General features: G+C 41.4%; 1 protein-coding gene across 13 annotated transcripts in view; it reads left to right on the top strand.

Moving 5' to 3' along the window:
- The window catches only part of ELAVL2 (ELAV like RNA binding protein 2), a 374,857-nt gene that overhangs the window by 311,736 nt on the left and 37,496 nt on the right, over positions 1 to 25,625 (top strand). For all 13 annotated transcript variants that reach the window (XM_033919237.1, XM_033919228.1, XM_033919270.1 and 10 more), the window contains one exon: positions 8,951 to 9,104. In XM_033919237.1, coding sequence (XP_033775128.1) covers positions 8,951 to 9,104 — 154 coding nt within the window. The remainder of the gene's footprint in view (positions 1 to 8,950; positions 9,105 to 25,625) is intronic.

Raw genomic sequence — 25,625 nt, 5'->3', positions numbered from 1 at the left:
TGACCCAGCAAGGGCAATGCTTTGTTATGATTTTTGATTTTGATTTTCCTGCCCAATTGGGTGGTGGTGTTTTTTTGTGTTGTTTTTATTCAAAACATCCTGGTAGTTTTATTTTATAGCCTCATCACTCCTTTTATAGCCTCTTCACCCCCTTTGCCCTGTCCTACCCACACTGGCACTGTGGTATAAACAAAAAAGACTTTTCCTCTCTTTGTTAAATCCTAGCTCACATTTGCGGTCTGACATTGTAATCACGAAACAGAAAATAAAATTATTTTTTCTACCTCTTTTTGTCTGGTGCACTTCTGAATCTTTGAAAAGAGAGTTCAAGTTGAATTGTGCCAGAGTTTAGGAGCCACAACAATAAAACATTTACTTAGACTCGGGACTTACGGTATATTTTCAAAAGCTGTCGTAGTTCATATAGTTTCATAAGAACAGCTATAGAGGCATCTGCTATTGGGATGGGGAAGTCTTGCACTCTTCATTCACTCTTCATGTTCCCTATCAACTGCTATTGCTTCCATAGCTTTCTCTAGCTCTCATTCAGGTTGAGCTGTTGATTCCCATGCTAATTTGTTCTTTTTGTTGTGAAAATAACATGGAACTATGTATAGTAAAGCTCAAAGGGTCATAGAAACAGCAGTGGATGGACAGGACATTGGGAGAACTAGTGGCCAGGCTACAATTAGTAAAATCACCATAGGGAAGAAAAAGAGTGCATTGGAGAAGAGCTGTGAAATCAGCCATTAGCAAAGTTTGGCTGAGGCTACCAATTTTGGTTGAGGAGTGGAAACTCCTCCCCCCCCCCCCCCTTATTCAAAGGCTCAAAGGAGAGATATTTCTGCTCTTAGCTCACATTAACTAGCCCATCTTTTATGGTGGACTTTTAAAGCCCTGATAATCACTGATGCATCACAAATAGCTAAAAATTTCAATATTTTCCTAATTAATCTATAATGAGCATTCATTAGAACTAGGTTGAATATTGCAAACCTGGAAGACCATAAGTTAATACGATCACTTTACAGGACATCACAATAACCCCACCACCATGTTGCATGGAGCAAATACAGATTCAGTACTGGCTTAAGATAATCGTCAGCCTGCAGAGAGGATCACTGGTGCTGTAGCAATCCTTGCAGGCTGTCATTTTCCTCAGCACTACGTTCCCTCTGCCATGGTCTCGCCCATCTTCTGACGTCAGGGGCAGGATCGCGGCTGAGGGAACGTGGTGCTGAGGAAGACAGCAGCCTGGAAGGATCGTGCAGGCTGCCAATTATCTTAAGGTAAGAGCTGGAGGCCAGGAGGTAAGCTGGGGGAGCATGCAGGCCTTCCCAACTGACCCTCGCCCATAAAGTAGGAGTGGCAGCGGACAGCCAGCAAGAGGTAGCGCTGCCGCTCCTGCATGAATGTTAAAATCCCCAAGAAAAAAGGAGGGAGAAGAGCAAGAAAGCCAGAAGTAAAGTTTAGTGAAAAAGGAGGAAGGGGACTTAGGGGGATGATAAATAACTGCTATCCAGAGAGGGAGATGGAGTGGACTTCAAATGAAGAAAGGCTGTGTGATTGAGGTGGGAGAAGAGGTTGAAACGTGCAAGGAGAGTGAAGTTCAACACCTACACCTCTTATCACTATGGCATGGTGCATGGGAGATGTGGTAGCCACCATGGGAGAGGGTATCAGCTGTGGTGGAACACTCGAGGCAAATCCATGTCTCAGAGCAAGTAGGTGGAGGGACTGTGGGAGAGAGGTCAGGAATGTAGGGAGATGGAGTGTGCATTCCACAGGGCACATGAGAAAGGGAGAGAGGAGATTGAAGGAGAGGAATAGATAAGGTTAGGATGCTTACACATGTGGGAAAGAAAATGTCATGGAGGGCCAGGGTTGGGATTGACATCCCCGTTGAGTAAGAGAGTGAGCTGAAGCAAAGGGGAATAATGACAGGAGATGGAAAGGAGAGAATAAGCTTGAGATCTCCCTATATCTCTTCTGTACCCCCTGCTCCCATCATCTTTTTCCCTCTCTTCCTTGCCATGAAGCAGTGGCTCGTGCTCTCATCCTGCCCTCAATCTAATCCCACCCTGGCCTCAACAATCCAGGATGCTTCTCTATCCCTTTCTTCCCCATCCAGCATGACCTGTTTCTCCCTTCCCCTCCATCCATACACATCATCCAATATTGCCTCTTTCTATCTTCTCCCCATCTCTGTCCTTACTCCTACTCAGCATCAGTCCTCTGTGTGTCTCCCTTCTCATCACTGTCCCATTTTGTCTTTCCTCCTACCCCCTACTATCCAACATTGCCCATCATCCAGCATTCTCATGTTTCTATCACTGTTCCTTTTCCGTGACCATCTCACATCTCTCCTTCCAGCATTGATATTGCCATTTTTCTCTTCCATCTCCAAATACTCCTTCCCTCCAGCTCTCCCCGGCACTTCTACCAAGCTGCCGTCCCAGCCCACTGCCTCCCCATCTTACAGAAGCCAAGTGTAGGCCATAATCCTCTGAACATTACAGTTATCTCTGCTCAGCCCACCCTCTATGATGCAACTTCCTCTTTCAGAGGAAGGTCCAAAAACTGGCTATGAAGCACAAAGGATTCTGGCCTCATGCCTGATTTCTATAAGGGAAGACAAGGTAGTGGTTGGGGCTGGGGGAAGCTTTGCCTCCCTATGTCTCTTATATGGGGTCCCTGTGCCAACCAGCTAAGTCTTTAAAGAACTATGCTGTAGTGCAGTGCTTTTCTCTAATTTTTAAACTAGGGCCATTTTGTATCCAATTGAACTGAGCCACCAAAATCTTCCATGTGTGACCTTGACAAGGCTGATCAGTATGTTTTAGTTATCCACTCTACCAACCTGAGGGGGAAGAGTTTGGATGCACTGCAGGAAAGACATATGATCGTTGGCTCTCTCCCTCCCAGCACTTTAAAAATATTTAGCAGCATTTTTTTAAAAATAAGTTTTCCCTTTCAACTAGCTAACTAACTAAAGGAGCATATTTAAAGCTTAAAGATGACAATTACCTACAAACAAGACTGGATTCAGTGTTTGCAGATGCAGGAGGGACAAAACAATCTAAGCCTGATCCTCCTACTCCTTCAAAAGTACCACTCCTGAAAGATTCAACAGAAATACTGGATTAGATAATGACAGAAATGCGGACAATTAAAATCTTAATCCAAGATAACACTGATAAACTCTCTAAGGTACAGTCAGATGTTTCAAACCTATCTCAGCAAATGGCAGTTTCTAATGTAAGAATGGAGCAGTTGCAGTATAGAATGTCAAGGGCAGAAGATACTTTATAACAATGCCAGTCTGATCACAAAACTGTAATTACACTCACTAAAGAGTTAGAAGATGCAAATAACAGGAGCAGGAGGACCAATATCTGCCTTCTAGGACTGCCAGAAGGAGTTGAGAGATCTAATCCAGTGAACTTTCTGGAGGAATTTCTATCTAAACTGCTTTCCTTAAATTCAAACAGCCTTTAGAGATAGAACATTCCAATTGTATACCATCTCGCATACCAATTAACCAAAAAGGTCCCAGACCTTTAATTTTTAAGCTTCTCAGATTCAATCAAGCTATGGAAATCCTTACATCATCCAAAAAAATTAAAAACTTAAAACGGCAAGAAACGGATCCTTTTACTACCAGATTTTACTAAACACACATAAGAATATAAGAATTGCTGCTGGGTCAACCATTGCCCTAACTGAATCTAGCTTTACCTGCGTACGTTCTGGTTCAGCAGGAACTTGTCTAACTTTGTCTTGAATTCCTGGAGGGTGTTTCACTGTACCCGGCAACGATGTGGGTTACGTTTAACAATAAAACTACTCTCTACGATTCCCCAGAGGCTCAGCTTGATGTTATGAAACCCTTCTTATAGATTTGGTAATGAATTTGATTTTTAAGATCCTTTGAAAAATAAACTGACTGGCTTTAAAATTTATTATCTCAATCAATTAATTATTATAAGAGGAAAATTATATTGATATGATGACTCTGCTTTTATATTGGTTACACTTATGAATCGTATGAGGAGGGAGTTGATTGGAATGGAATTGATTTTTAAATTGAACAGATGGAATGACAAAAAATAATTTGCCCATAAAGAAAATGATGTTGGAGTTCTTTAGTTTGGTAGGATTCACTGCTGTGGCCTAGTCCTAGTCCTGGAAAAGGCTATTGAAAATATTTTGGCGGTGCTTTTTAATTCATACCACATAGATGTCTTAAGTGTCAGTGAATCTTAGCAACATTCCGATTCTGACATCCTGGCGCTCACATTACTGCCAATGTCAGAGAGATTCATGGAGATTTGTTCCGTCATCAGTCCACAGCAGATGCAGTAACGGAAAGCGTTGTGAAATGAGAGATTATGGCAAGTGGTTCGTCAGGAGCATAAGCTGAGTGGATCCAGGCTCTGAGGGAATGATATTACTGGGACAGGCTGAGACTGTCATCTCATGTGTAGGAGAAATTAACTTCAAATATGCATCTTTTTAGACAAGTAGGGAGGTGTGAAAAATGTAAAAGTGCTTGATTTGACACAAATTGAACAAACATGATTCGTGCTCACGCTCTCACACAGCTTCAAGGTGACAAGATGCTTTTTCACACCTTCCTTAAAAGGTGTCTTTTTCTAAAGATAAACTAGTAAGAGTAGGTTGTAAATGAGTCAGAGGGAAATAGAGGTTGGAAGGGAGTGTATTAATTTAATAATGTGTAAATATTTATAAATTAAGTTATATAGGTACAATTAATTGATTAATAATAACTTTATTTTTCTATACTGCCATAGTCAGGCGACTTCTAGGCGGTTTACATTGTAAGAAGGCTGGACATTCAGCGAATAACAAAAGGTCTTAATACAAAACAATAAGTCTACATACAATACAATGAGTCTAAATATAGTGAGTCTAAATACAATACACTACAATAAGACTAAATACAATACCATACAATGTGTGTAAATACAATATAATAGTCTAATGGGAAACTAACGTGCTAATTGGAGTTCTATGGGTAATGAATGAATACCTGAGCACTTTAGAACTTACATATGAGTTGGAGTTCTATGAGTAGAGGATATCTGAATAGATAGATGAGGAGCTTCTTGAGAGGAAGAAAAGGCGTTTACGGGGAGGGGAGTCCTAGTGAGGGAGGGACCTAGTGAGGAAGGGGATAGTTTTAGTCAACGAATTTTGCGAATAGGGCGGTTTTGATCGATTTACGGGAATGCACTGTAAGATAGATTGTGTTCGTTTATGTAGTTTTTCAGCCAAACTTGCTGTCTGCTTGCTTGGAACTTAAAGGTTCTATCCAGGAATGATTTGTATCTGCAGCCTGTAATCTTTGGGTATGCAAAGATGTTTTTGTTTCTGGTTGCTCGTGTGGGGTTGTGCAGGATGAAGTGAGTTTGCAGGTATGAAGGTGCTAGTCCCCAGGCTTGCCTGAAACAGGTGCAAGCAAATTTGAATAGTATTCGCGCTTCTATTGGAAGCCAATGCAGTTTTTTATAGTAGGGGCTGATGTGATCGTTTTTTCTTAGTCCGAAAATTAGGCGAACGGCGGTGTTTTGTATTAATCTCAGTTATTTTTATTGTTTTTTGTGGGATGCCCAGGTAGATGATGTTGCAGTAGTCAAGAATGGATAGGATCAGTGCTTGTACCAGCAACCTGAATGAAGTTGGGTCAAAGTATTTTTTTATGATCCTTAGTTTCCATAGCGTGAAAAAACATTTTTTCACTAGTGAGTTTGTGTGGTCAGTCATAGTTAGATGAGTGTCTAGAGTGATACTGAGTATTTTTATGTTTTTGGAAATTGGGTATTCATGATTGTTTATTTTTATCGATGTTCTCGTAATTTTGTCATTAGGACTAGCCAGAAAGACTTGTTTTCTCTGCGTTTAGTTTTAGTTTGAAATTTACCAGGTCGAATGCGCTGCTGAGGTCTAATTGTAGGATCAGTGCGCTTTTGCCTTTGCTAAAGAGATCATAAAGGTGATTCAGTAAGGAGGCTAAGACAGTTTCTGTGTTGTATCCTTTCCTGAATCCTGATTGGTGTTCGCTAAGGATGTTAAATTTGTCCAGGTAGTTTACTAGTTGAAGGTTGACCAATCCTTCCTGTATCTTTGTGAAGAGGGGAATGCTTGCTATGGGTCTGAAATTGGATGTCAGAGCTGAAAAGGTTTTCCGATCTTTGGGGATTCGAGTGATTAGTATGTGACCCATTTTTTTGTTTAATGTTCCGCTTGTAAGGGCGGATGTTATCCATGCGAATAGTTCCTTTTTAAATTCTGGAAGGGCAACTGTCATGATTTTTGGGGGACATGCGTCAAGTAGGCAGTTAGATTTGGTGTACTTGTTGAATAAGTATAGGAACTGATGCCAGTCTGGGTAGTCGAGGTGGTTCCATATCATGTCTACTCTGGTGTCTTGGTCATGGGGTTCGAGGTATTGAAGAGCATTTGTTGTGGTTGTGGGTAGAGTTGCTCTTAACTCCGCGATTTTATTTTGAAAGTAGTTGGCTAGGGTTTGTGCCGATGGAGTGGGCTCATTGTCCTTTTCCAGTATTTGTGTTGTATCGGTTATTGTTTTACTAGTTTGAACAATTCTTTGCTGTTTATTTTTGAGGTACCAATTTTTTTCGCATAATGCTTAGTGCGTTTTTCTTTGATCAGATTTTTGTATATTTTCATTTTTTGTTTCCAGTTTGTCTTGTCTGACTCTTTGTTTGTTTTTAGCCAGATTCTCTCCAATTTTCTTAGTTCCTGTTTGGTGGTTAGTAGTTCACTGTCAAACCATTCATTTGGCGGTCTATTTCTCTTTTTGTATGTTTTATATGGTGCTATTTGGTCTAGGAGTTCTTTGCTGTAAATTTCCCATCTTGTAGGATATCAACTGTAACTTAGTCTCTTATAAGTTGGAATGAATTGGGAAGATATGTCTCTAGGATATCCCATTTTCCTATTTTGTATTCATCTGTATCAGCAAAATTATCTGAGATTACCGAACATGATTAATAAGATAGGGGAATAGATACAGAATCTTCCCAAAAGTATATTTGGAAATTTAATAATAAGCTGCTTGCTGACTTGAATTTTCTTGAGGAAATAAAACAAAAAATATCCAAATTTTTTCAGTACAATTCCTCAGAACAAGTCTCTTCAGAGACTTTATGGGATTCCTTCAAGGCAACTTTACAAGGTAATACCATAGGTACATTGTTAAGAATGGAGTTTTCTAAATTAGAGGATATCATCTCTGCTTTGGAGTCTCAATTGATCACTCAATGGAATCAAGCAACCTTGAATGCTCTGATGGTAGCTAAATACAAATATAGTGCCATTAGTAGTCAACTGGCCCGGAAAGATCTCTTCATTCAACAAGGTTTATTATGGTGGTTCTAACAAAGCAGGAAGAGTGTTGGCTAATTATTTTAAAATTAAAAAACGCAGAGATAAAAGATCTCTGCAATCAAAGATGAATTTGGCAATGTTTATATTCAACAACCTGATATCCTTGCCCAATTTTTTTAATATTACAAGGATTTATATTCTTATGTGAATTCAAAGGAGACAACTAATGCAACAAAATTCTTGCATTCCATTAATGGTCCTAAATTACCAAATCATATTAAAAAAATCTCTTGATATGCCAATATCGATATCTGAACTCCAGTCAGCATTGAAATCTCTAAAAGCAGGTTCAGCTCCAGGTAACGATGGATATACTGTAGGGTTCTTCAAAACATTTCAGTCAATAATACTTCTTCATCTTTTTCAATTGTTCCAATCACATTTGGCAAAAGGTCAGATAACTGATACCAGAGCTTCCAAAACCAAACAGATAATATGCTGGTAACAAACTACAGACCAATTGGGTGGGCTTATTTTGGGGGGTTGATCTTAAGTTATTTATGTACAGTTTCTTGGTGTTTTCTGAACATATTAATTTATGTAAATTTTCTTACACTGTTATCTGCTATATTTTGCTATATAAAATTAATAAACAATTTTTAAGATAAAAATAACACTCTACCAACCTGCCTTTAAACTTTTTATTGTGCATTTCCTCATCAAGAAGGTGGGCATTCTCAAATACATTCTTTGTCTTTAGAGAAATGCCTTATCCTTCAAGCATGTGGTTCTTCTACCAGTCCACCTCCCCCTTTCTGCTAAGAACTTAGAAGGAGAGGCAGAGTATCATTTAAAAAAAACAAAACAAAAACAGAATGATGAAGGTCACCCCAGAGGTCTACAGGAGCCACTATTAGCCCCTGGGCTTTGCATTGATGAATACTGCTATAGTATATTGCTTCCTTTAATATCTGCATTTTAAGTACCAGTTGGAGTGCTTAGTTCTAAAACATGTTAACTCATTTTGAGGTGGGTACATGCACTGGAAACAGACTGCTTTCATAGATGTAGAATATATGAAATTGGTATTAAAAAGGCATTTATTCAATATGATAATAATTTAAAAAAAAATTTACTTTTACTAGATGTATTTCCAAAGACAGGTTTTCAGGAGATTCACAAAGAATATATATTTGAAAGAGATTTGCCTTTAATAGAGGCAGTGAATGCAAGTCTATTTCATGTATATTCATTGTGGATAGTTAGAAAACCTAGGGGGGTACTCCAGGATGGATTGGGAAACACTTCACTAGAATTAAAATAAAAATGTTTGTCCAGAAAAGCAACTTTTCGCACTTAAGTTTTAGCATTAGGCATTTCAGTCTTGTTATATGTTTTTAATTAAAAAGTCATATTGGATAAGGCTTCCATTCTCAGGTTACATATTGATTTTATTTTCTTTAAAAAAAAAAATTACATCACTTAAATATATAGTGCACTGGATATATTTGGTTTTGTTTTTAATATATATAGCAAGCTTATAAGGATAATGGCTACTGTGTGTTTCTTTACTAAGGTTTCCTATGCGCGCCCAAGCTCAGCTTCCATAAGAGATGCAAATTTATACGTCAGCGGTCTTCCAAAGACAATGACCCAGAAGGAACTGGAGCAGCTCTTTTCCCAGTATGGACGCATCATTACCTCACGTATTCTAGTAGACCAAGTTACTGGTAAGTAGCAGTAGCTCTGTGTTGCCTGACTTGTCTGACTGGGTAGATTGCTACATTTGAAAAGGGAAATAATCAGTCTTGCTTCTAGATCATATAAAAGTGGTGTGATGTGAGCCAAAAAATGCAATTTTCTACTGAAATTCATAAATATGTATGTGTGGAAATAAGCTGTGTGGTGAGCTATCCTGAGTCATTTCCACCCTGAAGGTGCAGGTTCTAAAGTTTCTATCTATCAAACAGGTGCAGTTAATATTTTCATTTCCAAGCTGCTCTGTGAAAATAGTTCCCATGCTACTTATAAACAGACATTTTTTTTATGAAAAGTGAAATTGCATGCATAATTGCACAGCTGGTTCTCTTCAGCTCTGAGTATGCAAGTGGCTAGTACTAGTAATTACTGCTAAGATGGTTTTTCAAGGTTGTATATTAAATAAACAAGCTCACGTCTTCACAGTTTTTCAGATGTTCTGTAGAAAGCCCAAGTTTGGACAGTTGGCTTAAGCGAGGCTGGTGGAAGCAGCAAGTCCCTAGCCAATCAGAGTCAAATAGAAACGCACAGAGTCAAATAGAAACGCACAGAATTTTAACACTATAGGTGCATTCTAAAAAGTAGAATCTTCTTAAACTTTGAACTCAAAATAATGCACTCATTGAAATATTTTGCACTAACCACATGCATTTATTTATTTATTTATTTATTTATTCGCTTTCTATCCCATTTTTCCCAAAGAGCTCAGAACGGGTTACAGGATAAACATATATAAAGTACAGTTAACAGGTTACAATATGACATAATTATAGTACAAGGTTGTGTCCTAATTCAAAACATACTAGGGGTCTAATACCAATAAACACAATATACTGTAGAGTTTACAGGTTACAATTTGTCATAGTTATCCTTAACAGTGCAAATTTTTTCAATATAAGTTTTTATCCTAACTAGAGACACACTAGGGTAATGTACAGTTCCAGGTTAAATTTACCATAATTACAGTAGATTTTTCAATACAAATTCTTATCCTAATGTGATACATACTGAGATCTAATACCAATGTATATTTCTTAATAATCCATTGGTCATAGGCAGGGGAGTTAGGTGGAGAGGTATGTTTTTATTGCTTTCCTAAAGCTGAGGAGTCCTATGGGGGCAGTTGATTCCAATGGCTCGGTATGAAGTGGGAGTAGGAACGTCGTTTGGCGGTTTGCAGTTGAAGGGCACAACCAGGAAGCGTTTTGAGGCATATTTCATCCTGGGAGCAGAGGGACCTGTTCGGCACATACAGAGGAAGCTTTGCCATCGTGTAGGCTGGCACCATGTGCAAGGATGTGCATCAGGCCCTTGAAGACACAATGTTTGACTACGGGCAGCCAGTGAACCGTATGGTCACCATGAGACCATTGAATAGGGCATTGCAGTAGTCGATTCGGGAAAGGACTAAGGTATGGAGTAGTTGGGTGAAGTCAGACAGAAAAGCATTTTATTTCTTGGAGTTGACGTAAGTAGTAAAATGAGGAAGATACCACCTGAGAGAGATGGTTTGAAAGTGACAGTTTGGAGTTGCTTGCTTGGTCTTTTGTAGTTAAGTCCAACATAGCAAGGGCTGAGTGGTTGCAGTGTTCTTTGTGGATCCAAAGGAGTTCCGTTTTGGAGGCATTTAATTGACGGTCATCTGGGTTATTTTTTTTATTTCAGAAAGGCGTTTTAGGAGTTCCGTGATCTGGACGTCAAGGTTTTCTCCTAGCGGTAGGTGTAGTTGGATGTCATCCATGAAGGCATTACTTTCAGAGAGACAAGATGCTAACCATGGAAAGCCTGAGCAAAAAGATTTTGAACAATTTTCTAAATTGTAGCAAATTTCTACAAAACCTCAAGGTGCCAGTCATGGTATTCCATAAGACTGGCCCAGCAGTTGAGAAACAAGATTTTTTAGTTTGCATATATCGAACAGTGTTCATTTTCCTTTTATCAAGTAACCAACGATTTTCAGATTTCGGTGCTCTCAGTGGGCTGTACAATGTCAAGCATTTGGCCAAATAATTTGGCAAGATGTCAAACACTCTGTTGGACAAGTTTGAAGATCTTAAATTGAATACGAAATAATATTGGCAGCCAATGTAATTTCTTTAAGATGGGAGAAATGTTCATAGTGAGATACTCCCATCAACAACCAAGCAGCTGAGTTGTATATCGTTTGTAATGCTTTGATATGTGTTAGAAGTAAACCTAGATAGATTCCACTACTGTAATCCACCTGCGACAACACCATCGTTTATGCTAACTGGTACTTTAGAGACAGTATTGCTTCTTCAAATGAGACAATTTCCGCATAGCAAAATTTGCTGACTGAACTACTCTGGAAACCTGAGCTTTAAAGAATAGTTTAGCATCTAGTATTACACCAAGGACCCTGATTTCCTCACTAATTTTAATCAAATGGTCACACACAGAGATCTCTTTGGGCCATAGATGTTCATATGCCTCTCCTACAGTCATAATTTCTGTTTTTCCTATATTCTTTACTCTTCATCCATTCAGTGATCTTTTTCATGTAACCTTTTAATTCTTGAAACAACCGGTTACCCCATCTATGGACTTTAAAGAAAAACTGATCATTGTCAGCATAAATCCTGTAAGAGATGAACATTTCATGTAACAGGTCGCCAAGAGGAGCAAGACATTCATTAAATAGGGTAGCTGATAAGGCTGAGCCTTGCGGTACTATACAATGTAGATTGAACTCTTATGATACTTCACCATTGCTGCAAACATTTAGACTAATCTAACTCCCTAGGTCAAGGCTTGCCTCAAGTTCAATTAAGAAGACTTAAAAATCTTTCCAGTACAATAGGGATTTTATGCTGAACCATAGTGGTCCATCTATGCTCATGAGCACACTGCAGAAGATATTACATTACATTACATTACATTACGGATTTCTATTCCGCCTATATCAATCGCAGCTTTTCAACTTCTTCTCCCCAGTCTCTGCTGCCCCCCCCCCACACCCCTTTCAATTCTTCCTTCTTTAGGTGAGAATGAAGGTGTCATTCTGATCTGCTCCATATTTTATTTTTTGTGTGTGTGTTTGGAGGGGGTGGGGTTACACTCCAAGAGACTCATGGGACTGCTGTGCCTGTTTGGAGAGGAGCAGACTAGTCTGCAGCTGGCATATGTATCCTTCTCAGATCTGCTCAGCCAGCCAATTGAAGATTTGTAGAGCTCAGGGTTCCAGGCTCTCAGAACTTTCTAGCTTCCTTGATTTGGTCAGGAGATTGAGCGCAGTCTGTTAGGCATCAATAGCATCCTTCAGGGAGCTCTGTGCCAGCTGCAGTTTGCCTCCCTCTTTTCTGCATCCAGCATGGCACGATGGGGGGGGAGTAGAGGATCATTCGGACTGGCAGCCTGAAGATCTCATTGTGACAGCTGACTGGCAGAGAACCCCTCCAAATCCAGATACACTTTGAGGGAACCGAAGCAGGATGCAGCACCATTTCCCAAGTACATGGTTTACTGAGTACAAGAGTACAGATTGTGACAGCCTATGTGGAAAATTGTGTGTGGGGAGAGGGGGTGGTCTTAAACTGTGTTTGGACTGTTTCTGCAATTGGATCTTTGTTTCCCCTTCATCTAAAATCTTACTTTCTGAATTTTTTGGTCAACTATGAAGTGTTTTTAAGCTGCTGCAGTGATGACATGGATGTCCTGATTTTATTTTTCCCTAAATTCTCAAACTTCTTCAAAACACCTCATTTTGCCTTAAAACTGATAGGGATGGATTCCTCAGATGCTTATAACCCTTAGTATCATGCCTTATTTGCGCTGGATGGGTGAACATAAGAATTGCCGCTGCTGGGTCAGACCAGTGGTCCATTGTACCCAGCAGTCCGCTCACGCAGCGGCCCCCAGGTCAAAGACCAGTGCTCTAAAATGAGTCCAGCCTCACCTGTGTACGTCCCAGTTTAGCAGGAACTTGTCCAGCTTAGTCTTGAAACCCTGGAGGGTGTTTTCCCCCTACAACAGACTCGAAGAGCGTTCCAGCTCTCCACCATTCTCTGTGTGAAGACGAACTTCCTTATGTTTGTACGGAATCTATCCCCTTTCAACTTTAGAGAGTGCCCTTTCATTCTCCCTACCTTGGAGAATGCGAACAGTCTGTCTTTATGTACTAAATCTATTCTGTTCAGTAATTTGAATGTTTCGATCATGTCTCCTCTTTCAAGGGAGAAGAGGTCCAGTTTCTCTAATCTCTCACTGTAAAGCAACTCCTCCAGCCCCTTAACCATTTTAGTCGCTCTTCTCTGGACCCTTTCGAGTAGTACCGTGTCTTTCTTCATGTATGGCGATCAGTGCTGGGCGCAGTACTCCAGGTGAGAACGCACCAAGGCCCGGTACAACGGCATAACCTTCTCTGATCTGTTTGTGATCCCCTTCTTTATCATTCCTAACCTTCTGTTGCCCTTTTTGCCGCCGCAGCGCATTGTGCAGACAGCTTCATCGACTTGTCGATCAGAACTCCCAAGTCTCTTTCCTGGGAGGTCTCCAAGTACCGCCCAGGACATCCTGTATTCGTGCATGAGATTTTACACTTATCCACATTGAACCTCATTTGCCATGTCGCTGCCCATTTCTCGAGCTTGATTATGTCACTTTGTAGATCTTCGCAATCCCCCTGTGTCTTCAGTACTTAGAATAACTTTGTATCGTCTGCAAACTTAATCACCTCACTTGTACCAATGTCCAGATGGTTTATAAAGGTGTTGAAGAGCATGGGTCCAAGCACTGAGCCCTGCTGCTCCTCGCTAGTGATACTCTTCCAGTCCGAGTATTGTCCATTTACCCCCCCCCACTCTCTTTCCTATGCTCCAGCCAGTTTTTAATCCACGTATTTCAACTTCGATTCCATGGCTTGCAATTTTCTGAAGTAGTAGTTCATGCGGAACCTTGTTGAACGCTTTCTGAAAATACAGATATACAATGTCGACCGGGTCGCCCTTGTCTATTCGCCTGTTTACTCCCTCAAAGAAGTGCAGCAAGTTCGTCAGGCAAGATCTGCCTTTGCTGAAACCGTACTGGCTGGTCCTCGTTAAACCGTGTTCGTCAAGGTGATCAATGATGCAGTCCTTTATCAGCGCCTCTACCATCTTTCCCGGTACCAAGGTCAGACTCGCCAGTCTGTAGTTTCCCGGATCTCCCCTCGAACCTTTTTTGAAGATTAGCGTAACATTTGCCACCTTCCAGTCTTCTGGAATCTTTCCCGATTTGATCAACAGATTGGCTATTAGTTGAAGCAGTTTAGCTATAGTCCCTTTCAGTTCCTTGATGACCCTCGGATGGATGCCATCTGGTCCTGGGGATTTATCGCTCTTAAGCCTATCAATCTGCATATATAGACGAACGGAAGCACGCCGCAGCCATCTTTGCCTAAAAAACTTTTTTGGTGGGGTGGCTAATGCTGGCACTAACGGTAAGAATAAATAGAAAAAAAGTCTTGTTTTTAAATTTAACAGGTGCTTAGAGTGGATTTAGAAAGATGTTGAAAGTTTTGAAATACTAACAGAAGTTTGTCTTACTAGGGGGGAGGGGGGACCCTTGATAAATCAAGACGCAAAATATTTTGGGTCTGATCCTCCAAAACTGCGCTTTAAACTAAACTAAGCTGGAATAATAGTGAAAAACTTCATAAAGATAAAGTCTATGATTAAATCGATATAAAATATTTGATATGAAACAGATGAAGCATATTTATATATTGTGAAAGTTAATTTATTGAGCACTGAGCATTTTACACTATATAGTAACTTGAATTCAACATTTAAAATATATGAAAGATAAAAATTATCATTATGAGCCAGTGATGATGTGTCCACGTAAAGCTTGCCACTATAAAAATTTATTGATGCGGTGGAGTGGTGGGGCTGAGACTCTTAAATAACATTAAATAACAAAAAAATAAAAGCTAGTTTTTTATGCTAGCTTTTTGACCAGGAGCTTTCTGGAAGGTTGTATTTGGATATAGTGAACTTAAGCAATTTTAGTCATTTGGGCCAACCTCTGCTCCTATGGAGGTCCCTTTGCCACAGTTGATGTCAGACGAAGGATTAGAGGACCCTTTCACTGGGGCTGCGGTCTGCTTACTTCCTGACACTTTGGAGGAGGGGGAGACATGGTTGTTCAATTGGTTAGGATGGAGAAACTGGCCTCTTATTGCTAAGTCTTTGGAGGTGCTGAACATTTCTTCTCCGGAGTCTTTCATCGGAGGAGACTGCTCATCCTATAATGCAGCTGGAAGATCCTGATTTCGGCCCAGTGGGACTCCACAGATGATGGAATTGTGTGTGGTGTGTGCCATTGCTAGGCTGTATCTCTTGCCTGTGGAGGAGCTGTGGCTTCTGAGTGTGTAATCCTTAATTATGGCAGACTCTTCAGTGGGGCTATCATGGCCCTCAAGGATGTCCAGGATCATAGGTTCACTAGAACTATGGCAATAGTATCAATAGTCCTTACTCCAGTATGAAATCCAGAACTTTTATAAAAAGTGTATACTGGATAAGAGTCTTAACCTTCCAAACTCATGAGTGGATAAATGAAAAAGCCTCAGCCCCACCACTCCACCGCTGTAGTATCTTATTGTGGGAAGAAATTACGTGGTGCAATCATCACTGGCTAATTCATTCATTTGTAAGAGTTTTTGTTTAAATAATATTCTTAAATAAATAATTTATTAGGTGATAGTAAGAAGTACTAAGATTCAGTGTACTTATCTTGTGCCAGCTAAACCCAGGGTCATGTTCCCAGAGTTTAGCTGGCACAAGATAAGTACACTGAACCTTAGTACTTCTTACTATCACCTAATAAATTATTTATTTAAGCATATTATTTAAACAAAAACACTTACAAATGAATGAATTAGCTAGTGATGATTGCACCACGTAATTTCTTCCCGCAGTAATAAGATACTACAGCGGTGGAGTGGTGGGGCTGAGGTTTTTTCATTTATCCACTCATGAGTTTGGAAGGTTAAGACTCTTATCCAGTATACACTTTTTATAAAAGTTCAGGATCATAGGTTAGCATCCTCCCTCATGCTGTCCTCGTACGAGAGGAGTTCATCCTCTTTATCACTTAGTCTCTATTCTTTGAACCTTTTTTAGTGCCACTATATCTTTCTTGAGAAAAGGAGACCAGAATTGAACGCAATACTCCAGGTGAGGTCACACCATAGAGCGATACAGGGGCATTATAACATTCTTAAGTCTTGTTAACCATCCCCTTTTTAATAATTCCTAGCATCCTGTTTGCCTTTTTGGCCGCCACCACACATTGGATGGAAGGTTTCATCGTATTGTCTACGATGACACTCATATCCTTTTCTTGAGCGCTAACCCCCAAGGGTGGATCATAGCATCCAGTAACTGATTCAGGTTATTCTTCCCAATGTGCATCACTTTGCATTTGTCTACATTAAATTTCATCTGCCACTTGGACACCCAGTCTTCCAATTTCCTAAGGTCTGCCTGCAATTTTATACAATCTGCATGAACATAAGAATTGCCGCTGCTGGGTCAGACCAGTGGTCTATCGTGCCCAGCAGTCTGCTCCCATGGCGACCCTTAGGTCAAAGACCAGTGCCCTAATTGAGTCTAGCCTTACCTGAATACGTTCTGTTTAAGCAGGAACTTGTCTAACTTTGTCTTGAATCCCTGGAGGGTGTTTCTACCTTATAACAGCCTCCGGAAGAGCGTTCCAGATTTCTACCACTCTCTGAGTGAAGAAGAACTTCTTTACGTTTGTACAGATTCTATCACCTTTTAACTTTAGAGAGTGCCCTCTCATTCACCTTGGAGAGGGTGAACAACCTGTCTTTATCTACTAAGTATATTCCCTTCATTATTTTGAATGTTTTGATCATGTCCCCTCTGTCTCCTCTTTTCAAGGGAGAAGAGGCCCAGTTTCTCTAATCTCTCACTGTACGGCAACTCTTCCAGCCCCTTAACCATTTTAGTTGCTCTTCTTTGGACCCTTTCGATTAGCACAATGTTCTTCATGTACGGCAACTAGTGCTGGACGCAGTATTCCATGGCTCGGTACAGCGGCATGATAACCTTCTCTGATCTGTTTGTGATCCCCTTCTTAATTATTCCTAGCATTCTGTTCGCCCTTATTGCCACTGCCGCACATTGCGCGGGCACCTTCATTGACTTGTCTGCCAGTACTCCCAAGTCTCTTTCCTGGGGAGTCTCTCCGAGTACTGCACCGGACATCCTGTATTCACATATAAGATTTTTGTTGCCGACATGCATCACCTTACACTTATCCACGTTAAACCTAATTTGTCATGTTGCGTCCCATTCCTCGAGCGTGTTTGTCACGTTGCAGGTCTTCCCAATCCTTCTGTGTCATGCATTTTGAACAGTTTAGTGTCATCTGCAAATTTTAATCACCTCACTCATCAACCCAATTTCCATATCATTTATAAATAAGTTAAATAGCACCTGTCCAAGTACAGATCCCTGCGGCCCTGCACTGTTTACTCTTCTCCATTAAGAAAAATGATAATTTAACCCTACCCTCTGTTTTCTATCCAATAACCAATTCCTGATCCACAATTGAACTTTGTCACCTATCCCATGACTCTTTAATTTTTTTAGGAGCCTCTCATGAGGAATTTTATCAAAAGCTTTCTGAAAATCTAGACACACTACATCAACCGGTTCATCTTTATCCACATGTTTATTCATACCTTCAAAGAGTTGAGCAAATTGGTGAGGCAAGATCTCCCTAGGCTGAACCCATGTTGACTCTGTCTCATTAAATCATGTTTGTCTACGTGTTCCACAATTTTATATTTTTATAATTGTTTACACAGTTTTGCTCGGCACTGAAGTCAGGCTTTCTGGTCTGTAATTTCCCAGATCTCCCCAGGAACCCTTTTTAAAAAATCAGCATTAAATTGGCCACCCTCCAATCTTTAGGTACTACAGACAATTTTAGAGACAGGTTACAGATCACTAACAGAAGGTCAGCAATTTCACGTTTGAGTTCTTTTAGTACTCTGGGATGTATACCATCTAGTCCAGGTGATTTATCACTTTTTAACTTTGTCGATTTAGCTTAGTATATCTTCCAGATTCACTGAAATTTCTTTCATCACCTTTGAAAACCATTTCCAGTTCAGATAGATCTCGTACATCTTCTTTAAAGACCGAAGCAAAGAATTCATTCAGTCTCTCTGCTATGTCCTTACCCTCCCTGAGCACCCCTTTTGCTCCTTGATCATCCAACAGTCCCACGGATTCCCTCACTGGTTTTCTGCTTTTGATGTACCTAAAAAACTTGTTAGTTTTTGCCTCTTTGCCAAGTTTCTCTTAGCTTTCTTTATCAATGCTTTTCATCTAACTTGCTAGTGCTTCTGTCTCTCCTTATTTTCTTCATTCGGATCCTTTTTCCATTCTTTAAAGGATATTTGTTTGTTTTTTGGCTCTAATAGCCTTTCACTTCACTTTTTAACCATTCTGATTCTTTTTTCCAGCTCTGCTAATACGTGGAATACATCTAGTCTGGTCTTCCACAATGGTATTTTTAAATAACATCCATGCCTGGTTTATAGTCCTAACCTTTGCATATCAAAAGTATAATTACTTTGGCCAAAGTGTAATAAAAAATACGATGTAGCCTGATTCTGTGGGCATGACCAAAGAAACTGCTAACAAATTATGAACTGAAAGGGGGGGGAACCAAAGTTAGATTGCATGGTGACAGAGGACAGAGCCAAGATTAATTGATTTCTAGGCAGAAGGTTTGTGGCAGTAGAGGTATTCAGTACTCTCTTACAACCCTGACCAACTGACGAACTCATAGAAACATAATGGCAGATAAAGGCCAAATGGCCTATCCAGTCTGCCCATCTGCAGCAACCATTATCTCCTCCTCTCTGAGATGCCACGTGCCTATCCCATGCCTTCTTGACCTCAGACACAGTCTGTCTCCACTACTTCCTCTGGGAGACTGTTCCACGCATCTACCACCCTTTCTGTAAAAAAGTATTTCCTTAGATTACTCCTCTTAACTTCATCCTAAGCCCTCTCATTCCAGAGCTTCCTTTCAAATGAGAGATTCGACTCGTGTGCATTTATGCCATGTAGGTATTTAAACGTCTCTATCATATCTCTCCTCCCCCGCCTTTCCTCTAAAGTATACATATTGAGGTCTTTAAGTCTGTCGCCATATGCCTTATGACGAAGACCATTCACCATTTTAATAGCCTTCCTCTGTACTGACACAATTCTTTTTATCTTTTTGAAGGTGCAGTCTCAATTCTACACAATATTCTAAATGAGATCGCACCAATCTTATATAAACTGCTATGTGGCGAGTGATGAGGACAAAGCAAACGTGCTAAACCTAATATAATCTAATATTTGTGAGTCATATAAACCTAAGCAAGCTCTTGGCGACTTGGAAAGGGTAAATAGGGCAAGGGGAAGCAAGGAGGAAGGGGGCAGGGGGGGATGGAGGAGAAGACCTAATGATACTAAGCAAAAGAATGGTTGCATAAGGTGATCGTATAAAGTTAATTGTCAAAGAGCAGAATTTTCAATTTTCTCTGGAATTGGGCATGGTTGGTTTCTGTTCTTATTGACTGAGATCATTCCAGATTTTGACTCTCAGAAAGGTGAATGTGGTTTAGAAGATTCTTCTATACTTGAGATTTTTCGTTGAGAGGAGGTTCAGTTGGATCTTGTTGAGTAGTCTGCGAGAGATGGACCATGCATCGGATAGGAGTTTGAGAGGGGCTGCTGAGTTTCCGTAGATTATATGCAGGATGTTTTGAATTTTATTCAGGCTGTGATGGGGTAGCCAGTGGAGTTGTTTGAGGTATGCCGAAAATGAGTCTAACTGCCGTGTTTTGAATGAGCTGCAATTTGTGCAAAGAGTGGTGTTGATTCCCATGTAGACAGTTACAATAATCAAGTTGGGATAATATCATCTGGACAATGCTGATGGGGAAGTATGACTTGATGAGTCTCAACTGCCTCATGGTGTAGTGGGTTTTCTTTTGTAGATGGAATACTTGAGGCTCCATGGTTAATGGAGTCCAGGATGTAACTTAGAATTTTTGAGGTTTTATCTAATGTGAGTGTGTTGTCAGATTGGAGCATGATGCTTGTTGGTGCTGTTCGTTGGGTACTGTGGAAGTAAAGGAATTTGGTTTTGGAGGCATTTAGATTTAGTGTTTGGGTTGCTGCCCAGGTTTAGATTTTTTTCTATGTTATCTGAGATTTTCTTGGTGGTGTCGACTTGGTTTCCTTTTGGTATGAGGAGTAGGATGTCATCAGCGTATGACATGCTCTTGTCTTCAAATTGGATGTCCCCGAGAGAGGTCATGAACAGGTTAAACAGAATGGGAAAGAGTGGCAAGCCCTGCGATACTCTACAGAAGGCCCTCCAGCTGTTAGAGTAGATATCATCTTTTTTGACTGTATTCTCTGTTCATGAGGAAGTCGGTGAACCAGTTAAGAGCAGTATCTGTTATCCCTATCTTTGAAAGTTTTGTTATGAGCAGTATTCACAGAAGAGAAACATGGAGAAGGACCGCGATTGGTTAGCAAAGTTACACCTGAGAATGGAGGGGATTAGAGAATGACACGGGGACCATTTACCACGGTAAACCGTGGTCACCGCAGTAAATCCGCAGGAATAGAGGCATTTGCAACCGGTTTACCGCAGGAATGGGGACAAGACCTTTTACCGCCCCTGTGGTAAGAAAATATCGGCATCTCCTTCCCAACTCCTCTTGCGCATATTTTACTTTCAGGAGCCAGCCATGCCACAATGAAGACAAAGGAAACCAAAGCCTGAGACCAATGTGATTTGAAGAATAAAATTACCAGACAACAAAAAGTAGAAGAAAAATTAATTTATTTTACATAGTAACATAGTAGATGATGGCAGATAAAGACCTGAATGGTCCATCCAGCCTGCCCAACCCGAATCAATTTAAATTTTTTTTTTTTTCTTCTTAGCTATTTCTGGACAAGAATCCAAAGCTTTACCCGGTACTGTGCTTAGGTACCAACTGCCGAAATCTCTGTTAAGACTTACTCCAGCCCATCTACACCCTCCCAGCCATTGAAGCCCTCCCCAGCCTATCCTCCACCAAACGGCCATACACAACAGACACAGACCGTGCAAGTCTGCCCAGTACTGGCCTAGTTTAATATTTAATATTATTTTCTGATTCTAAATCTTCTGTGTTCATCCCACGCTTCTATGAACTCAGTCACAGTTTTACTCTCAACCACCTCTCTCGGGAGCGCATTCCAGGCCTCCACTACCCTCTCCGTAAAGTGGAATTTCCTAACATTGCCCCTGAATCTACCACCCCTCAACCTCAAATTATGTCCTCTGGTTTTACCATTTTCCTTTCTCTGGAAAAGATTTTGTTCTACGTTAATACCCTTCATGTATTTGAACGTCTGAATCATATCTCTCCTTTCCTCTAGGGTATAAATATTCAGGGCTTCCAGTCTCTCCTCATACGTCTTCTGGCGCAAGCCTCCTTTAATTTTCTTCGCCCTCCTCTGGACCGCCTCAAGTCTTCTTACGTCTTTCGCCAGATACGGTCTCCAAAACTGAACACAATACTCCAAGTGGGGCCTTACCAATGACCTGTACAGGGGCATCAACCCCTTCTTCCTTCTACTGACTACGCCTTTCTTTATACAGCCCAGCATCCTTCTGGCAGCAGCCACTGCCTTGTCACACTGTTTTTTCGCCTTTAGATCTTCGGACACTATAACCCCAAGGTCCCTCTCCCCGTCTGTGCATATCAGCTTCTCTCCTCCCAGCATATACGATTCCTTCCTATTATTAATCCCCAAATGCATTACTCTGCATTTCTTTGCATTTAATTTTAATTGCCAGGCATTCGACCATTCCTCTAGCTTTTGCAGATCCTTTTTCATATTTTCCACTCCCTCTTCGGTGTCTACTCTGTTACAAATCTTGGTATCATCTGCAAAAAGGCACACTTTTCCTTTTAACTCTTCAGCAATGCCACTCACAAATATATTGAACAGGATTGGCCCCAGCACTGATCCCTGAGGGACTCCACTAGTCACCTTTCCTTCCTTCGAGCGACTTCCATTAACCACCACCCTCTGGCATCTGTCCGACAGCCAGTTTCTGACCCAGTTCACCACTTTGGGTCCTAACTTCAGCCCTTCAAGTTTGTTCAACAGCCTCCTATGAGGAACTGTATCAAAGGCTTTGCTGAAATCCAAGTAAATTACATCTAGCATATGTCCTCGATCCAGCTCTCTGGTCACCCAATCGAAAAATTCAATCAGGTTCGTTTGGCACGATTTACCTTTTGTAAAGCCAAGTTGCCTTGGATCCTGTAACCCATTAGATTCAAGGAAGTACACTATCCTTTCTTTCAGCAACACTTCCATTATTTTTCCAACAACTGAAGTGAGGCTCACCGGCCTGTAGTTTCCTGCTTCATCCCTGTGACCACTTTTATGAATAGGGACCACATCCGCTCTCCTCCAATCCCCAGGAATCACTCCCGTCTCCAGAGATTTGTTGAACAAGTCTTTAATAGGACTCGCCAGAACCTCTCTGAGCTCCCTTAGTATCCTGGGATGGATCCCGTCTGGTCTCATCGCTTTGTCCACCTTCAGTTTTTCAAGTTGCTCATAAACATTCTCCTCTGTGAACGGCGCATAATCTACTCCATTTTCTCGTGTAACTTTGCCAGACAATCTCGGTCCTTCTGCAGGATTTTCTTCTGTTAACACAGAACAGAAGTACCGTATTTGCCGGCGTATAAGACGACTTTTCAGTACCTTAAAATCCTCCCCAAAGTCGGGGGTCGTCTTATACGCCGGGTACTGTTTAGAGAGCTGCACGGGGACGCCCCTAGGGTCGCGGGGATCAGTGGGGACGCCCCCTAGGGTCGCGGGGATCCCATGGGGACGCCTCCGAGGGTCGCGGGGCTCCTGCGGGGCTGGATGCTCAGTCTTCTGGATGTACGCGGCTCTTCTTCTCCCTACCTTCTCTGCTTGCAGCACAGAGCCGAACGGAAGTCTTCCCGACGTCAGCGCTGACGTCGGAGGGGAGGGAGGGCTTAAACAAAGCTTAAACAAAGCCCTCCCTCCCTCCGACGTCAGCGCTGACGTCGGGAAGACTTCCGTTCGGCTCTGTGCTGCAGGCAGGGCAGATAAGGAGAAGGAGAGTAGCCTCGCGGTTCGAGTGGCTACCAAGGGAGAGGGGCGGTCCGCCCCGCCCCAGGTGCAGCACAGCCGGCCAGGTCCCCTTACTTTTGTGGCACTTCCCCGATCGACCGATAACAGCCCGGGTCCGACAATCCTCCCTGCCCTGTAGCCGCGAATCTAAATTACCTTCTTACAGCAGCTGTAAGAAGGTAATTTAGATTCGCGGTTAAGGGCAGGGAGGTTTGTCGGACCGGGGCTGTTGTCGGTCGGTCGGGGAAGTGCCACAAAAGTAAGGGGACCTGGCCGGCTGTGCTGCACCCGGGGCGGTAGAGAAGGAGGGGGGGAGAAGGACGCTGAAAGGCCATGGTGAAGACAGGAGGGGGGGGGAAGGACTCTGAAAGCACTCTGAAAGCACTTTAAGACAGAGGAGGGAGAAGGAGGCTGAAAGCACATGGGGGAATACAAAGGGGTGGAGAAGGACGCTGAAAGGCCATGGGAAGGGGGGGGGGGAGAAGGACACAAAGGAAATGAGGAAGACAGAGTAGGGAGAAGACGCTGGCAGGGAAGAAGACAGATGCCAGACTATGGGGGGAGCAGAGAGAAGAAGATGGGTGCCAGACCAATTTGGAAGGGGGAAGAAAGGGAGAGGCACAGTAACAGAGCAAATGGAAGATGCAGAAGGAAGAGAGATAGTGGATGGAAGGAATTGAATGAGAACATGAGGAAAGCAGAAACCAGGCAACAAAGGTAGGAAAAGAATTCTATTGCTTTAGTGAATTAATTAAAATTGTTGAAATAAATTCTGATGTTCTTTTAAGTTTTATTTGTTGTGCAGAAGGTGTGCGGAAGAAGGGGTAGTCTTATACGGCGAGTATATAACAAACTCTATATTTTAACTGTAAAAGTTGGGGGGTCGTCTTATACGCCCAGTCGTCTTATACGCCGGCAAATACGGTATTTGTTTAGCACATTTGCTTTCTCCTCATCACTCTCCACATATTGGTTCCCAGCATCTTTTAGCCTAGCAATTCTATTTTTTATCTTCCTTCTTTCACTAATATATCTGAAAAAATTTTTATCTCCCTTTTTTACATTTCTAACCATTTGTTCTAACGCCTGTGCCTTCGCCAAACGTATCTCTCTTGGCTTCTTTCAGTTTCACCCTGTAGTCCTTTCTGCTCTCATCTTCTTGTTTTTTTTATATTACATGAACACCACCTCTTTCGCCTTTATTTTCTCAGCCATATTATATTTCAGATTTGAAATATGTATCCTGCTAGAGAAGGTATTAGACATAACTGGGGACTGCAAAGCCCAGGCTGTGCTTCTTTAGCTTCCAGCTGGCTTAGGGCTCCCTCTGACCAGGAGGCAGTTGCCCTATTTTCACTCCCCTAACACTATTCTTGCCATGTGTGACTAAAGTATTCTGTTAGCTTGATTTTTTTTCTATGTAGCATTCTGTAGTAATTTGGTTTGTTCAGTTTTCACAATAGTGGAGGAGATATTTGTGAAAGGGAGGGGAGACAGCGGTTTTGTAGATCCTTGCTCTATATTTGTTTTCATCTGGCAGGCCTTGTTTGAATATACAGTAAAACCTTGGATTCCAAGTAATTTGGTTTGCAAACATTTGATTAAATTTTAACTTGATATACAAGCAATGTCTTGCAATACAAGTACATATAGTTTACACACATCACAGCTGAGCCGATGGTTCTTCTCTCTCTGATGCTTCGGGAGTAGTGACTGTTCTAAATGAGCGAGGTCTTGCAATACAAGTACGTATAGTATTTTGCATTAAAGTTTTTGGGTTGTGGAACGAATCGTCTGAGTTTCCATTATTTCCTATGGGGAAATTCGCTTTGATATAGGAGTGCTTTGGATTACAAGCATGCTTCTGGAACGAATTATGCTCACAAACCAAGGTTTTACTGTAATTGAAAACTAGATGCAGGGGTATGAAATGTATGGGTACATTTGATTGTGGGCCAGATGGGCGGACCTCCTTTCTGAAGACACTATTGGGTGGGGACATATGTCTGTCTGCCAGAGTTGCAGCCAGCTTCAGCTTTATTTCCTCTTCAGAGTGACTAAACGTATTGCTGCTGTTTATGGTTGGAGACAGTTGGATACAGATTGAATACAGATTTGGAACTTATTCTCGGGTATATTCAAATATGATGGCTGGGGAGAAATGGGTTTCTGCCACTGTGACCTGGATTGGCCACTGTTTAAAGCAGAAAACTGGGTTAGATGAACCATTGGTCTGACCCATTAAATTATACACCGCTGGGTCTGCCTTGG

Source organism: Geotrypetes seraphini, chromosome 1 (assembly GCF_902459505.1).
Source record: "Geotrypetes seraphini chromosome 1, aGeoSer1.1, whole genome shotgun sequence".
Lineage (NCBI taxonomy): Eukaryota > Metazoa > Chordata > Amphibia > Gymnophiona > Dermophiidae > Geotrypetes > Geotrypetes seraphini.
This window is presented reverse-complemented; position numbering and strand designations above follow the sequence as displayed.